This window comes from Balaenoptera acutorostrata, chromosome 17, assembly GCF_949987535.1.
Source record: "Balaenoptera acutorostrata chromosome 17, mBalAcu1.1, whole genome shotgun sequence".
Lineage (NCBI taxonomy): Eukaryota > Metazoa > Chordata > Mammalia > Artiodactyla > Balaenopteridae > Balaenoptera > Balaenoptera acutorostrata.
Genome location: NC_080080.1, coordinates 74,440,375 through 74,458,761, shown reverse-complemented (window position 1 = coordinate 74,458,761; position 18,387 = coordinate 74,440,375). Strand labels below are relative to the sequence as shown.

Sequence of the window (18,387 nt, the reverse complement as noted above, 5' to 3'; positions counted from 1 at the left end):
ACTTGTTCATTCTGTTCTAGTAACAACTGTAACTCTTTAAATGACAGCACTTTCAAACCATGAGGACAGTCCTCTTGTAAATGTCATCTAAAGCGCTTGCAGCTAAAGCAAGATTAAGAAATTTTAACTTGGATTTGAGATTTATGCTTTGAAATGTTTATTGTTTTATCTCAATTAGTGAGCATATGCACCCTTAAAACCCTCATGAAGATGGTCGACAATCCAAATTTTGCTGACATATATAGAGTTTGTATGAACCTACAGTAGGAGATAAGAGCTTCAACTATAAGAACTGACAGGTCTGGATTCAACTTCATTCAGTCTCTTACTTGATGTGTGAACTTGAGCAAGTTTTTAACTACTCTAAGTAAGATTATGTTTCCTCATCTGTAAAATTGGGATATTATAGATACTATAACACATGTATTATACCTACATAAGATTGTCCTGGGTGTGATATGAGATAACATATATAAAATTTCCTGGTAGATACTAAGTGCCCAATTCTTAGCTATTAAATTACCTTTACTGACTTTAATGTTTTCTCTTAAATTATATCTATTAAGACTTTAACATGTTACTACACTTACTTATTACGAGCTTAGTTACAGACCAAAGATATTTTCGCGGTTAAAACTTTAACATTTGCCGGAAGGTTTGCTTCGAGTGACCTCTGTGTTCCTTTGACCGTGCTTCTTCCTCTAAGACACACCATGGTTTTGTGACTGTAAGGACTAAAGGGTGAAGCATGTCGTATCTTCCGGCATTGATTTCCTGTGCAAATCAGTGATTCAAGCAATCTGGATTTCTCCACTAATTGGCTTTTAAATAATGAGCAACAATCATCTATTTACCACATAAAGCCCCTGAGGGAAACTTGAAGATGAAGTACTGTGTACTTACCACAATGTATTTGCTATTTCATGGTCAACTAGAAGCCCTTTTATAGGTTACTGTGGTTAGAGAAGCAGGAGTGATTTTTCTGGCGAATTAAATTTTCTTTGCTTGAGCTCAGCTCTGATGACTCAGAGTGACCAGGCTGGATGGATTTGCAGTCTACCTCTTCTTTCCTCCCAACAGCGGTCACCTCCTTGAGGACAGTCACCTCCTTGGTCACCTTGCCTGGCCAGCAATGAGATTGCCAGAGCCCAGGAAGAATGCAGTTCTCCTATTTGGCGCTCTATTAAGTAGGAAGTAAAAAAAACAAACAAAAAACAGTTGGTTTTCTTGCTCTATAGACTTTCCTACCAGGTGTGAGGCAGATATCAGGGTAATCAAGATACCCTTTAAGTTTACAGTCACATTTTCTGTTGTCTCAGCAAAAATTTGACAGGCACGCACCATGAGATAGATGGTTTTTGATCTCTTTCCCTTCTGTCCTTCCTCCCTCCCTCCCTCCCTTCCTTTTTTGATCTCTTTCCCTCCCGTCCTTCCTCCTTCTTTCCTTTTAATTTTTTTAAAAAAATTTTTAAATAGAGATTATCTGTAAACTCATTCTTAGTAAACAGTGAGGCTAGGAAAAATTTAGGGTCTCCTGGTGACAAATAAACCCTTGAAGACTCTCCAACATAGTCACGTGTATTTATTAATCACCAAATCTTTGGATAGCTCTTTTATAGAAGGCTTTCTTATTTGGCCTCTGCAGCATGTTCAGCTTTCCCTGATCTCCACCTCCGGTTATCTATGCTGTTTATTAGCTCTGCTCTAAGAAACTACCATAAACCACAGAGGCTAAACTCTGATCTGTGTCTTTCTCTCAAACGAAGCATCGCAGTTTCCCTGTCTCTCCCACTGGACAGTGAACGGACTGGACACAGAAGTGCATGTCCTGTACCCCTGCACCCCTGCATTTCACTCATACGATGAGCTCAATAACTGCATGGTGAACTGTTGACCAGAATGGAATATGAAAAATATCATCAAGGAACATTGTTTAGGTTGTAGCCAGGCAAGATTCTGAGTTTGATCTGCTCGTCTGGACCGGTTTGACAGAAAGTCAGTTTTGCTTACTCTGTTTAGGAGAATTGCCAAGGCATTATAACAGTTCTAGGATCTGCAGATAAAAAAAAATTTCATCCTTTAGCATGCCCTGATCTGAACCTGCATAAAAAGCCCAAGCCCTTCCTACCCTCAAGAGAACACTGGGTTGGTACAGCTTCTCAGAAATCAATGATGCCTTCTAGGAGCGTATATCCAAAGAAAATCCATAGCCCGTAATCAGCTGGAGCTATCTCCCAGCGGCGTCCGAATAAGCATGCTCTTTTCTCTCTCATGCTTGCTACTGATGTATGTAAAGCATTTGGTGTGTATCTGTTATTGCATGAGCTCTCCATTTCCTTGCAAATAGGTGGATATGTGACTTTCACACTAATGAGTACCATGTGGTGTAATAGAAACCCATCACCATGAAATATAGCATTTTTAGAAGGCTCTCTTGCATCAGGGAAGCCCATTTATGCTGCTGAAAATGTTTTTAACTGTCTGCTTTGATGTGGGAAATGGGTGTCATTAGTAGGACATGAACCAAATCCTAACCTCATGCTTGTGTCCTCGTGTTGCCTTCAGACTTACATACATGCAGTTCGGTGAATGAATGGAGGCCTTCAACCAAGGTCCTGAAAGACACTCAGAGTCACCACAGGGAAGAAGGCAGACGGTCTAAAAGACAGCTCATGTACTCATCCTCTCTCTCTTTCCTTCTTTGCCTTTGGTTTTCAGAGGAATCTTAATAGATGGGGGGAGGGCATAGTATCTGTGAATTTGAGTGGTCCTGCTCCAGTTTCCACATAAGAGCAGTAGAAGAAGTGAGGAAGGATGGGAGTTAGAGACAGCCAGATTGAGCAGAGCTCCCCAAGCTTTGCCAGGCAATGTGATTTTGAGGTCAGGTGTGTCTTGAACCCTGTTGGAAGTATGTTTGCCTGCAGGCTTACAAACTTAGTGAATATCGCTAGTAAGTGCTTTATTATCCAGCAGGAAACTCGGCCAACTGCCACCAGTAACATCTGTAACTGATTGTCAAGGAAAGAGAGAGGAAATAGTTTTGGCTCTACCATGTTGCTCCTAAATCTTGATCAAACACAAGAAAAGGCAGCTGAGTGATGCTTGAATAGTGCCAGTGTGAAAATGAAGTGCAAATGTAGTGCCCATTTAAAAATGAAGGATATTTCTAATGGACTGCAAGAGTCACTTAATGCTGCCCAAGACTCCCAAAGAAAAGAGAGACAAGCCCCTTAGAATGTCCTGCAGTGTATCTTGTGCCTTACCATTTACCTTGGCATTCTTTGTCTAACACTTCACATAAGGCAGAAAAGATTAGCCTTAGGAAAGCTTCTACTATACTTAAAAAAATGGCTACTCCTATTGGGGAGTTTTGAAATATTCACAGTAATCATATGCTTTGATTTTATTTTCAGATAATTGTAGACTCACATGCAGTTGTAGGAGAAAATACAGAGCGATTCCGTACAACCTTTATTCAGCTTCCTCCACTGGTAGCATCTTGCAAAACTACAGAGCAAATAGCACAGCCAGAATATTGACATCAGCAGAGTCAAGTTACAGAACATCTTCATCACCACAAGGCTCTCTCTTGTTACCCATTTATCAGTCTCGCAGGGCGTTAACAGTTATCTTCTCCCTGGGTATTCCTTCTAGGGAGCTGACCTTGATTCTTTAATTAGCCTCAGTCCTAAGCCCAGGTACCTTGCACGGCTCTGAAAGAGTCATGCCATGTCCATGATGCTGTGACTTTGGTTCACCCTCTTATTTTCCACAATAAAGTCCCATCTCCAATACTCATTCCACAGTTACATTTCTGAACAATAGAATGTACAGTAGAACCTCTTCTATCTCCCTCTCTTTCCTAGTTGATTTATCCCACTCAACTGGCTTTCCCAATTTCTTAAAAAAATTTTTTTTCCCGCATGTTCGGACCTATTTCTTATTACCCCACCACTCTCTTGGTCACTGGCTCCTCCTTCATTCATTTTTTTTTTAACATCTTTATTGGAGTATAATTGCTTTACAATGGTGTGTTAGTTGCTGCTGTATAACAAAGTGAATCAGCTATACATATACATATATCCCCAGATCTCCTCCCTACTTTCTACACTCTCTGGTGTCAGATCTTTATTTTAATAACCCTTGAATGCTCTGATTTTTATCTGGTGTAGGAAAATAAGGCAGATGGATGAGAACAGCCTTCTCTGAGTATTCAGAGAGCAAAGAGGGGATCCTAGCTTCAGATTTTCAGGTCAATCATTGAGCCAGTATTCCATTTAGGAGGGATTTAGAGGTAGCACTCTTTGAATGTGGAGTTAGAATGCCTCGGGGACTAGTTTGGAAGATATGCTTGCTAGATTATCTAGTGTGAACATGTATTTGTGTGACTTGGGGGTTAGAGGAAGGATTGATTATAGCGATGTTAGCACTCCAAGCTACCTCTTTTGTCACCACTATTCCAAAGAAAAATATTAAAGAAGCATGACTGTAAATTTTAAAAAAGGACACCAAGGAACACAAACCTGACCTCAGCAGCTTAGGGCATGAGTAGAGCTCAGGTAGAGAAGGAGGGAGAAGGAATCAAAGTACCAGAAGGCCGTGGCGATGGCCATTTCTGCCAAGTGCTTTAAAGAATATAATCCAGTGTTTGTCCTGTAGTCGACACTCATAAGTATGTGCTGAAGTGAAGAGGTGCAAGGTCTGAACTGATTGTTCAGTGAGGAATTAAAGACAGTAAACCAGTCATTACATAAAGGCAATTTTCTGTTTTCCCCTCTCCTCTGTAAACTCTACCTTGTATTATTTGATACTGATTATTTGATATTATTTCACCAGTATCAAGCAGGCCATCAGTTGTCCAATGTAAAAACATCAAGTCCAATGTAAAAAAACATGATCCCATTTAGAAAGGAAAGAAGGAAGAAAAGGAGGGAATAAAGGAAATGAAGGGAAGGGAAGAAGGAAAGGAGAGCTTGGGTAATCATTAGTGCTGTTCACCGACACTTTTGGTCTTTTCTTTACCAGCCATGTGGTAGAATTATACTTCCTGACGCCCTAGAAGTCAGCCACGTGTTTGGCCTGTAAAATGTGACAGATGAAGCATGTCACTTCTGGCAGCCAACCTTAAGAGCTAAGGTGTGATTCCCCATGCTGTTTCCCTCAGCTGTGGCAGCGCTGTTCCAGACGGCGAGGCTACATCCCTGGCTGAGAGCAAGTCAAGCCCGGCTCCTGCCAACCCGGCAAGGACATTTTGTGTGAATGAGAAATAAATCTTCACATTTTTAAATGATAAAAAGCAGGGGTTGTGTGTTACTATAACATAACATAGCCTGTCCTGAATGATACAACGTAGTAAGTAACATAGTCTTTCGCAGTAGGATGGTAGGTGTTTTTTCTTTTCTTCTTTCTTATTTTTTTGTATTTTCTAATTTTTCAAATAATTTTTAAAATCAATTTTGTACTCTTCTAGAATGGGTATATTTTTTGTAATAAGGAAATAAATTAATTTAAAATAAACTAGGGAAAGCATAATTTTTATGTTTTGAATATGTTTATAATTCAAAATTAAATTATATTTTTATTGATAAATGCATGAAATACACACAAATTAATGCCGCTTTCTTGAACCTGGGGTATGTTTTTGGAGCATACTCTTTAGTCACCAAGAACTCTGAAAAACAAAATGTCACACTGTCATGGAATCAAGGTTTACCATCTTGAGATAGGTCTGCTCCAGCCCCTAAGAAATGCACCTTCGTGAGGGTGGTGGACTTCTTTGGGGTCCTGGGAGACATTTGTGTGACAGACAACTTCCCATTTATCTGTGGTTTGCTAATGAGATCAGGCAAAACGACCAAGAACGATGGGCATTGCTTAAAAGAGTGCTCTGTTTTCTAATTTTCCCTTCCCTCATCCTTCCCTTTGCACAATACACCCACCCACCCACCCACACACACACACACACACACACCCTGTAATTAATAATGCAGTCAGGCTCATTCGAGGATAACGGAACCATGTGTACATTGCCCTTATCACACAGGAGAGCCTTGTTACATGTGTTTATCTGCACATATTTGTTTGCCGACCTGAATGAGATCGATAAGATCCCATGCCTTCAAGATGGCAGACTCAAAGCCAGGGCCAAGCCACAGACAACTGATGGGTCTCAGCCCTGTGTTTTTTCTTTCAATCTCTTCTGACACAAATCGAAGACAGTGCCGCTGTCTTTGAGGACTGAGATTCCATAGACAAAAATTAGGAGTCTCTAGATATTTTGTAAAGGTTAATGTTTTCTTTGAGATTTTACCTAGTGCCTCTGCAGTATTATTTACAGGGTTTTCTTCCACTTGACCAACCTAGAAATATATTATATAATAGACTCTCAGTAGAAATAAAAAACCCTCTTATTGGTCCTATTGAAAAGGATAGTAAAGCCCTGGTTTACAGATAAACCCTTTGCTCTTTTTCTCCTTCTACAGCCCCAGAACCCACGTTTAGCATGTAAGACAATGAATTACAGTTATTTTTAGTTCTGGATAACAAGTTCAAAAGGCCCCAAAAGGGCTTAGGTTATTACTTAGTGCTCATTGCAAAGGAAAACCTTCTGGGAAAGGTCTTTTTTTTTAAGAAACCAAAGAATTTTTAGATCCCAAACTGTACCTGAAAGAGAAAAGAAAACCTTACTAAGAACTTCTACCTTTCTAAATTTACATTTGGAATAGTGAGAGATTATGACAAATGTGCAAATTGGTATAAACGGTCTCTCCACCCTTACTTGGTGGTTTCATTAAGTTTTTTAAAAAATAGAATAAACAAAAGAAAAAATACATACCCCTCAAAACAAAGACCTTTTACTGAAATTGTCTAGTTTAACCATCAAAATATTTAATTCCTTTGTACTCTGTGAAATGTCTAGATAGAGGCAAAATTATTGTTAAATTTTTTAAAGGTCGACCTTTAAGCACAGGTCCACGTACTTACACTGGAAACTAGGTCTCAATGTAGAAGGTGCCCATGGAGCCTATAGACTCAAAGTGTTCTGAAAAAAGTTAATAACCCTCATTCTTTGTGACTAAAAAAGACCCAGGCAGGGCATTTCATACATGGCAAGGAGCAGCTAGTGGCCTGAACTGTTAGCTCAGATAACCAGGCTCCTTCTGCTTTCATCCCATCTTGCTAACATTCTACAAAGATGTTTGTCGCAATGAAATTGATTGCCAGCACACTTGGCAATTCGAATTGCATTAGATGTTCCTTCTTTTTTCATGCCATTAACCACACGAATACAATCTTCGGAAGTCCTATATCAGGAACTCAGGACCTGGTGCTGTGGGACTAGCTCAGGTTTTATGGTCAAGGTCCCTTGTTCTGTGGACAAGCAGAGCAGCTTCTCAGCAAGTGTAAGCTTATGCCCTGAGCTGGATTCTAAAATTGAAAGCATTTTTAAAAATGCTCTTATTTCCTGATATTTACAAAATGTGTTCACCTGCAGAAAAGGAGGACCTCAATTAGGGGAATCAACTAGCCCATCAATGAGCAAATGTCTGTCCCTGGGACCTACTGTGTGGATCCCAGGCTGAAGTAAGGAGCCAGTTCTGAAATCTGTGAAAAGGAGCCACAGATGTTGGATGCTGTCAGACTTTGGAGGATTTCAGAGAGCTCCATCTCTGAAGAGCCTTTGAAATCCTTTTCCAACCCCTTCCTACCCAGAAAGTTGAGTTATTGCCATGATCACCCAGTGGAGAGGGCTGGAGCCGGAGAGCAGAGAATGAGGGTAAAGGGTAAAGAGAACCATCTTGTAGGGCTCATGGGAACTGAAGCCTTGGTGCCCTGACACTACGAAGAATCCCAGCTCCTTCACTATCTGGGCTGCAAATGCTCTGGTGTCATGTCAGAGGTCATACAATTGTGACTTGGAAAAGACAGGCCTGATGTATGATTTCTCAGCTGTGGAGCTACAGGGGAAGAGGGAAGCAAGGGGAACAGAGGAGACCGTAACAGCTGGGAAGTAAGCGTGTTTCCTGTCTCTCCCTCCGCTAGCTGGTGGGTGCTTCAGTCTGAGAGAAGAAGCAGGCTGCTCTAGGTGGCGGTCCTGCTGGGCCCGTCTAACCTGTGATGTACACTGACTGGTGTGCGTTTCTTTCTTTCCACCCAGGACAGCTTTCCTGCCCGCTTCGGAGGAGTCCATTTTGTCAACCAGCCCTGGTACATTCATGCCCTGTACACACTCATCAAGCCATTCCTTAAAGACAAGACCAGGAAACGGGTAATGAAAACAAAAACCCAAAGGGGGGATTCGGAGGCACAATTACGAAGCCTGTCCTCTCTCTCTCTCTCTCTCTCTCTCCCTCTCTCTGTATTTTTCATTGTGTTTTTTCCTGCTTTTCTGTAGTCCCTGAGCATTTGAGCCTCAGCTGGAGTTTGCAAATGGCCTGGATTTAATCAGTAATTTAGTAGAACTGAGTTATTTTAGAGTCCGGGTGACAAACCAAAGGAAACATTGAAGGCATGCAAATAGCAGATGCCCCTTTTACTGTAAATGCTTGTGGGAAATATGGGGTCAAGCAGCTTCCTGTTCATGGAATATTTTAAGAGCTAGCATTTTGTCCTGTGAATGTATTATTGCTACGAAGAATACTGATGATTTGTATTTTTCCCCATGGCTCTTGGGTCATAGCTGCCAGCTCCATCACCTTTGAGATTGGGAAAGCATTCTTCTTTGGAAATAATAGAGCTCATAGGAAGAAGGCTTTTAGAATCTTGATTGCATCAGCTGATGACATTTGGGAAGCCAGCCTCTTCCACCAGAGCTGGGTATTTTTTAATGGCATTCTGATTAGCTGAGAAACTGAACATTATTTAACCACTCGGAATCTCAGTTTCTTCATTTATAAAATGGAAAAACTAACACCCACATCACAGAGTGGTTGGAGTAATTTAATGAGACAAATAGCATAAAGCTATTCATGTAGTAGAGACTCCATGACACCAATTTCTCTTTCCCATTTAGCTCTCTTTTCTTGTAAGCTTTCCGATTTCAGCTATCACCTGGCTCAGGGACATCACTTCTTAAGGGAACCAGGGTCAGTCTTACAGCGCCTTACATAGGCCTCTATGCCCCAGGGACCCCGTGCTGGGGAAGAGCTCTGAGTATTCAGGGGGGGAATGATGATGTGAGGGACACCCTCCCATACACACTCTGCAGGTTTCCTAACTCCTAGACCTCAGATGCTTCCAGATCCTTAGGAAACACTGCAGTAGGGTATGGGATACGGGGTAATTCCGCTGTCCCCAAATGAGTGTGGAACTGGGAACTAGAATTCACCAGCCCCAAGAGGCAGAGACATTCTGGAACATTCTGCAATCTGTCTGGGGTTCACGACAGTGATAAGGGCAGAGAAGTGCCCTAGACTGTTCCCAATGTGGCTTCATGCTTCCCACTGGCTTCATTTTCTACTTAAGAAGGATCCAGTGGGAATTCCTCCCACAAAGCAATTGACATTTGTGCTGTGAAGGGGGTTGAAGGGGGTTTCTGGAGCTCTGGGTGCAGAACAGAATCTGACAGGTGGGGATTCCACCTCCTACCTGCTGAATTCCTCCACCCCACAGGACCCCCGGAGAGAGGGCCAGTTTCAACAGCGCTCCTTTTCCTCTAAGAACTGGAAGTGTTGCGTGGGTGGGTACCAGGGCCAGTATCTTGCTGCAGCTTTTCCATGCTTCAAATACTACAATTCCTCCAGTGAGACATTTTGCAAAAGCCAGAATATGTGAATTTCTTCAAAAAAATTCTTGTTAAAATTCAGTCATAGCCAACAATCCAGTGTCAGAAAATGTACATTGTTTTCTGAAGTGCTACAGTATTCTCGTGAAGAATTTTAACACTTAGCTTCTCGTCCCCTTCCTCTTTAAATGATGTCATTACATCACAAGTTAAAATCAGCACAACAGAACAAAGTAGCAAGTATTTATTATATACTTATATAGTACATTATAATAAACAGGCACACCTCGGAGATATCGCAGGTTCGGTTCCAGACCACTGCAAAAAAGCGAGTATTGTGATAAAGTAGTCTATTAAGTGTGCAGTAGCATTATGTCTAAAAAAATGTTCATACCTTACCTCTTGCACTGTTGGTGGGAATGTAAATTGATACAGCCACTATGGAGAACAGTATGGAGGTTCCTTAAAAAACTAAAAATAGAACTACCATATGACCCAGCAATCCCACTACTGGGCATATACCCTGAGAAAACCATAATTCAAAAAGAGTCATGTACCACAATGTTCATTGCAGCTCTATTTACAATAGCCAGGACATGGAAGCAACCTAAGTGTCCATCATCGGATGAATGGATAAAGAAGATGTGGCACATATATACAATGGAATATTACTCAGCCATAAAAAGAAACGAAATTGAGTTATTTGTAGTGAGGTGGATGGAGTTAGAGTCTGTCATACAGAGTGAAGTAAGTCAGAAAGAGAAAAACAAATACCGTATGCTAACACATATACATGGAATCTTAAAAAAAAAAAAAAGTTCTGAAGAACCTAGGGGCAGGACAGGAATAAAGACGCACACATAGAGAATGGACTTGAGGACACGGGGAGGGGGAAGGGTAAGCTGGGACGAAGTGAGAGAGTGGCATGGACATATATACACTACCAAATGTAAACTAGATAGCTAGTGGGAAGCAGCCGCATAGCACAGGGAGATCAGCTCGGTGCTTTGTGACCACCTAGAGGGGTGGGATGGGGAGGGTGGGAGGGAGATGCAAGAGGGAGGAGATATGGGGATATATGTATATGTATAACTTATTCACTTTGTTATACAGCAGAAGTTAACATACCATTGTAAAGCCATTATACTCCAATAAAGATGTTAAAAAAATTATTAAACAAATTCCTCATTAACAGTCAGAAACTTTACATGTTCTTTTTGTTCTCCTTGAACTTGTATTTCCATTATACTTCCCCCACCGAATCATAGCCTCATATAACATTTTTTTATACTGGAAAGCATTTTATCGATCACCCTGTTACATTTCTTTGCAACAAAAATATGTATATAAATTTAAATTACTCTTTGATTACCCATGACCCTAATGCTTTAAGTATCAAAAATTTTTCTTTTAAGTTGGGTAATCATTAAAATTGTTATTAATGCACAATTGTCCAAAACAACATAAATATATTATAAATGTTAATAATTATTAAATTTTAAAAGTAAAATTCTTATTTAAAAAAAGTTCATACCTTAATTAAAAATACAAAACAACAAAAAAAGTGTAATAGTTACATCGAAGATCACTGATCACAGATCACCATGACAAATATAATAATAATGAAAAAGTTTGAAATATTGAGAGAATTATCAAAATGTGACCCAGAGACACGAGGAGAGCAAACGCTGTTAGAAAAATGGCACCAATAGACTTGACGCCATGTGCTTGACGTAGGGTTGCCACAAACCTTCGATTTATAAAAAGCATAATATCCGTGAAGTGCAATAAAGCACAATAAACAAGGGATGCCTGTAGTATGTAGTATACAGCATAATGTAATACTTATATGGTATATTATTATACTATATGTAAGTATTTTAAAAATCACATTTACACTTCATCATGGTTAAGTATGGGGGGGTTGTGTAATTGATGGCCCTATATTTGAGTACAGTTTATGCGCATTGGGCCTGCAACATGAAGAAGTGTGGGAACCGATGTCATTATACAGATGCACTGTAGATAAACTCTCAGGAGTCAATTCCTAAATCTCCGGCAATGGTAATTATCAACTTGTGGCTTATCCACTTTATAGATTTGTTTGAAAGTGTTGTTATTTGGGGGTGTTTTCTCCCCTGCTTGACTAATTTCCATCACCATCTATCATATGCTTAGAAGATGCAAACTTGTTTGTTGAGGGTAGTATTGGCAAATCCAGACAAAAATAGAAAATCGTTGCAAAAATATCTCACGGTAAATTCTCAGGTCCCAGTTTTCAGTTCCACTGACTAAGAATGGACTGAGCTTTTTCCTTGTGCCCACACCACCCTGGGAGCTAGGAGAGTATTAAAAGAGAAAGAAGACACTGTCCCTTTTCCTGAGCATTCTTTTCTTGCTATGGGGAAGCAAGACATAAATGAACAAATCAGAAAAAACTAGAAGTCATCACACAATGAAGAGCAAATTTGGGGGAGAGGGGAGAACCAGAGTGGGCAGGTGCCACTGGGACAGACTGAGAAAGAAGTTGCCACTTGGTGTAGGCCTGGGAAGGATGGGGAGGGTTGAGGAGGGTCCGGAGGGTACTCGGGGGGAGAACATAGCAATGTGGAGATGTGTGTGAAGCAAGATTGGATGGTTTTGGATGGCCTGCATCCCTATTCTTCTCATCAGCAGGGATAATTAAGAGATGACCATATGTGTAAATTTGGGCCATGGCCAAATACTACCCAATTTGTTCATGAACTTCATTTTTAAGGACTATTAATTCAGGCCCTTTTCTGAGCAATAAATTAACATTTTATGCAGACTAAGCTACAGACACAAAATTGAATGCCTCTTTAAACCCCATGATCACCAGCAGTGCATCCACTTTGTCACTGCTAGACTGTGTATTAGATTAAATGCTTGGTCATATGTTTTGGATTTTTTTTCTTGCTAATTATTTTTTCTTTCCAGATTTTCCTGCACGGAAACAACTTAAACAGCCTCCACCAGCTAATACACCCTGAATTTTTGCCGTCTGAATTTGGAGGAACCCTTCCTCCTTATGACATGGGAACCTGGGCCCGGACGTTACTCGGTCCTGACTACAGCGATGAAAATGACTACACTCACACCTCCTATAATGCAATGCACGTGAGACACACGTCCTCCAACCTGGAGAGAGAGTGCTCACCCAAGCCGATGAAGAGGTAAGGCCTGGCTCAGCGGAGCCTCCCAGTTAGAGGTCAAGGGGCGTTTTGGATTTGGGCCTATTGTGGGTTAAGTAATTGAAGACCTTTACGGGCACAGAACTTGAATAAAATAAATTGCAGTACATTCTCAGCTGATTTCACCAGAACTGAACGTAAATGGGGCTTGGCTGTCCCAGAAATACAGTTGTCCCCATTGTATGAAAGAAGCAGTAAAAGGCTGGGACCCCACTCATGTCGTGATTACAGTCCTAGGCTCTAGGGAATCTGTTAACTCACACAGAATGAAGTGTGGGACCTTTGAGATACACTGAATGAAAAAGCAACCTGCTAGAAAATGTTTCTATCATTGATGCATTTGGAACCATTTATTGAGCATTTACTTGGCCACAGTCACTGATTAGGCACTGGGAGCACAAAAATGAATAAAGACATTGAAAACAAAAAACAAAAAAACTGAGAAGAAGGCCCTGGGAAAATCTGCCAAGTAAGACTTCTAGCAACCAATTTCTAATGCGAGTGATGTTTGAGCTGAGCTCTGAAGGATGAAAATCAGCAGCCCAAAAGGAGGAAAAGACAAGATAGACAGAGGCCTGGAGGCAGTGGAGGGATGGGATATTCTGGTGTGGTGTGGCAAATAGGCGTGCGAGGGTCAGGGGTGAGAGGGGAAATAATGTTCCAAAGATGGTCGGATGCAGGTGGGGAAGTACGCAGCATACTGTATTCAGTGCAGAGCCATGAAGGAGGGTTTCTTAAAAACTGATGTACAAATAATGTACGAAATGTATAAAAAGTAAAACTTTATTTTACTCCTTCAATCACTATTCCCCAATCCCAACCCCTCCCCAAAGGAGGGATCAGACCGGGGTGGACCCTTCCATTCTCTTTTCCATATATTACACACACCTATACACATCCAGAGAAAATATCTAATACCGGGTATTGTGTAGCCTAGTTTGATAGGGCTGCTGTAACAAAGTCCCATCGACTAGGACAGATTAGGTGCCTTAAATAATAGAAATTTATTTTCTCATATTTCTGGAGGCTAGAAGTCCAAGATCAAGGTGTCTGCAGGGTTGGTGCCTTCCGAGGCCTCTCTCCTTGGCTTGTAGATGGCCATCTCCCTTCTGTGTCTTCACATGGTCTCTTCATGCGTGTCTGTATCCTAATCTCCTCTTCTTATAAGGACACCAGCCATATTGGCTTAGGGCCCACCTCATTTTATCTTAATTAACCTCTTTAAAGACGCTATCTCCAAATGCAGTCACAGTCTGAGGTCCTAGGGGTTAGGACTTCAGCATGAATTTGAGGAGGGGGCACAGCTCATCTCATAACATGTCATTATGTAACATCTTTCCACGTCAGTAACTCTAGGTGCATCTTATGTTTTCGGTGCTGTGTAGTGTTCCAGAACATGAATATATCACAGTGTAGCCATTTCCCCGTTGATGGGCAGTTAGGTTTTTTCTGAGTTTCTTCTCTGTTCTAAATGGGGCTCAATGAACCTTTTGAACCTTTTTGATGTGCGTCCTTCATTCTCAGGAGAAACTTCCTCTGGGTAGACTTGGAGCCCTGAGGCTGCTGGGTCAGAGGACTGTGCATCTTAAATTTCAGTCCACACTGCCTAGATACCCTCCAAAATGACCCTACTCCTGAGAATCTCTCTCCCAGACCCGTGAAAAGTGCTTGATATTATCAGACTTCATTTTTTCTCTTGAGATATAATTGACATACAGCACTGTATAAATTCAAGGTATACAACGTAATGATTTGACTTACACACGTGATGAAATGATTATCACAATAAGTTTAGTGAACATCCATCACTTCATATAGATACAAAGTTAAAGAAATAGAAAAAATTTTTGTTCCTTGTAATGAGAACTCTTAAGATTTAAGATTTACTCTATTAACTTTCATGTATAACATAACAGCAGTTTAAATTATATTAATCATGTTGTACATACGTTACATCCCTAGTACTTATTTTTCTTATAACTGGAAGTTTGTACCTTTTGACCACCTTCATCCAATTTTCCCTCCCCCTACCCCCTGCCCCTGGTAACCATAAATCTGCTCTCCTTTTCTATGAGTTTGTTTGTTTTTATCTTTATTAGATTATGATTGCTTTACAATGTTGTGTTAGTTTCCGCTGCACAACAAACTGAATCAGCTCTGTGTATACCTATATCCCATCCCTTGTGGGCCTCCCTCCCACCCTCCCCATCCCACCCCTCTAGGAGGTCAGTTTTAACCATAATCCTGATGGTGGGACAACCGTACGTATTTTTGTTTTCATCTGTATTTTCCCACCAGACATAGTTAAGCACAGTTACAGTCTGGGGTTTGTAAGGATCGTGGAATTATCAGAGAAAAGGAGACTAAAAGCCATCAGCAGCTGATATGGGGGCTCAGGTGGGAAGATGAGGGCCAGAACTGATGACGAAGTGGTGGAAGAACAGCTGAATTCTGGAGATGTTTGGGGAAGGAGGAGTGTCACTGTCGAAGTCTCCTTTGGGTAGCTGGGCTCATGTTGATGTCCTGAACTGACCCAGTGTCCAGGAGGAGGAGAAGCTCTGCATTTCCTGCTCAGTCAGGATGACTACACTCAAATGTCTGGAAAACCTCTCTGCTGGGACGGGAGGGACCTGGAAATTCATTTACTCCCCAGGTTACTAGTCAACATTCTCTGGGAAGTGGCGGTCATGGTGGCTGAGAGGTTGGCTTTGTGCCTCTACAGGGAAGGGACTGACCTAGCGGCCCGCGTCCTGACCTACACTCAGCCCAGATGACAACACAGTAACAACTGTAATGACAACTCACACTATTGCCACTGTTCTGAGCCCTTTAGCTCATTAAACTCTTTAAATCCTCAGCACAACTGTATGAGAAAGGTACTGTCATTATTCTCATTTTACAAATGAGGAAACTGAGACGCAGAGAGGTTAAGCAGCTGCCCGAGCTCACACAGCTAGTAAATGGCCAAGCTGGGACTCAGACCCGGGCACGCTGGCTCCGTGCTCTGGGTTCGTGTCCTCTATAAGATAAGGCACGCCGCCTGCTTTTCCTTGTACTTTCTATCCTCAACTCCAGTGCCAGCCTTCTCTCTCCAACCCCTCCATGCACAGGAATAGTGACATGTCATGTGGCCTGTCCCTACGCTATCTCTTTCGGATACGGCCATCATACCTTCCTATATGTCTGAACTTCCAAAGTCAAGTGGCATGAAATAGGAATTTGCCACTCCTTCCCCAGATGATCAGTTACAGAGTTACACCTTTTTTGGGTGACTAGACACATCCTGACTCCAAGTTCCACTTCTGAATTAATGTTGAGGATCAGAGGAGGTGACACCCTCCCTTATCAGCCAGTGAATTCTGGAGGGTAAAGGCTTTGTCTAACTAACTCTTGTTCACCTCACTCCCTCCCCAAGAATCCAACTCCACGCCCGACACACAGCAGACACACAGCAGACATGCTCGTTGCATTTCAACGTTGAGTGAAAGCTACCACCTCCCAAACCCATCCTTGGTGCACTTGCCCCTTGCTTCAAACAAATTGTCAGCTCCCAGATGAAAAGAGCTAATTCTCCTGCTTTACCAAGACTCTCCTGGATCTTGCTTTGTAGGATCTTATAGGGGAGACAAGATGTCCGCACAAATAACTATATTTAGGTGCAGAATGGGAGAGCTACTGTGAAGGAGGTGTTAGACCTGCTGCAGTGCTCTGAGGAGGCATTCACTAATTTCAACCAGAAGACTCAGAGAAGTCTTCATGAAGGAAGGCAGAGCTGACCCAGGTTTTGGAGAAGGTAAAATATCAGAGTCAACATCCGGGACTCTGCCAGAGCAGCTAGCAATTGCATATGCCTCTCATTACCCCATCAGCCCTGCTGTCCTTGGCATCCTTGAGCCTTTGCTTGGGGACTTCAGGCAGCAGCAGGATGGGCAGCGACAACCTGGTCCCAGCAGTGACGCCAGCAAGGAGGGACCACTCCTGCTGTTGGGCTGTGCCTGCCGTCAGATGCCTCACAGACAGAGCTCCGTGATGAACGAGAAGGTTACAGGGACAGAACAGTCACCATTCAGAGCAGCTTTTGACCCGTAAGGACCCAGAGGGGATAAGAAAATTGGAAACAGAATTGGAGGAGACCTTGAAGGTCATCTCTTCCAGCTCCCCACCCCATATGGTAGCCTGTTCTCCAGCACAGCCTGTCAGGCAGCCCCAAGTTGCACCGTCCAGAGACGGGCAGGCAGCTCATGGGGCAGCGTGTGCCCTGCTGCATGGCTTCAGGACGTGCCTCTTTATTCTGAGCCAGGTGACCTGGGTCTGACCTCTGCACCAGCGCTGTCAATTCCAGCGGGTAGACGACGCCCATAGTCCTAATCCTGCCATAGTTTCCAACAGTCTTCAGACCCATTTGGAATCAAATGGGCTTTTGTGACTGTCCTTGGGACCTAATCACTTTTCATAATGTGTTTCAGGAGCACAAATTGCCTCAGTTCCAGGCAGCTCGGAACAATGCATTCTGGCATAGGCGCAGAGTAAAATCCAAGATGTGTGATGTTCTCGATGAATGAGTGGTTCTAACAGCGCTTTTTTTTTTTTCCAGGTAATTTTGGTTCAACCCTTGAGCACAGAAACTTAAAAAAATTATTAGTTAAAAAAAAAATTATTAGTTTAGTTGAAAATTTCTCTATACTACTTATTTCTATATTGATCAGTTCTTTGATATGATAATGCCTTTGTGGGCTGAGTGTGTGACATTTTCTGCTCTAATACTAGATGACCCTCAGTTTTGTATTTTTAACTTCTTGTTTCTGTTTTTTATTTTATTTGTTATAGTCTATGTCCTTGCTCTCAGGCCATTGGCTGTCACTTCCTGTTCTTGGGACTGTGTAGGTCTGAAGCACCCTACTTCCTCTTAATTTACTACTGGAATATGTTTAAGATCTGGAAAGTAGGTAGCCAACCTTTTTAATACTCTCCAACAAATAACAGTAAGTAGGCTTTGTATTAGGCTCTATCTAATTATTTGGCGGCGAATATGACAAAACTCCAACTGCATTGCTTTAAACAATAAGGAAAATGTATTATTTCACATAATGAGAAGTTACAAAGTAAGGTGGCTAGAGGAATGTTTATTCTAGTGGCTCAGTGGTTGCCACCAGAACCCAGGTCCTTACCCCTGCGTCCAGCACGAGTGGAGATTTCTGAGGCAGGAGTCCACCCTGATTCACAGGGGGAGGACAACACCCAAACCAAAGGAGCTTTTGCTGCCTGGAAGGAGGAGGGAATGGCTTGGATTGGGAACCGGCAGCCCCGCTTCAGTTTTGGGAGTGCAGGCCTGGAATTTCTGTCGCATGAAGCAAGTGCATGGTCTTTAAATCAGTATCACAGATTTTGTGACATCTCTTTCAGTTATTAGGATTGGTTTATTAATTGCTTTCTGGTTCTAGCCTATATCTC

At 41.9% G+C, this 18,387-nt stretch overlaps 2 protein-coding genes across 2 annotated transcripts in view; one reads left to right on the top strand and one right to left on the bottom strand.

Annotated features, from left to right (window-relative positions):
* Positions 1-18,387, top strand: part of CLVS1 (clavesin 1) — a 161,527-nt gene that overhangs the window by 122,514 nt on the left and 20,626 nt on the right. Inside the window, exons 4-5 of the mRNA XM_007168566.3 lie at positions 8,159-8,269; positions 12,683-12,918. Coding sequence (XP_007168628.1) covers positions 8,159-8,269; positions 12,683-12,918 — 347 coding nt within the window. The remainder of the gene's footprint in view (positions 1-8,158; positions 8,270-12,682; positions 12,919-18,387) is intronic.
* The window catches only part of ASPH (aspartate beta-hydroxylase), a 268,977-nt gene continuing 251,663 nt past the window's right edge, over positions 1,074-18,387 (bottom strand). The window contains exon 26 of the mRNA XM_057532092.1: positions 1,074-1,180. Coding sequence (XP_057388075.1) covers positions 1,114-1,180 — 67 coding nt within the window. The 3' untranslated portion in view covers positions 1,074-1,113. The remainder of the gene's footprint in view (positions 1,181-18,387) is intronic.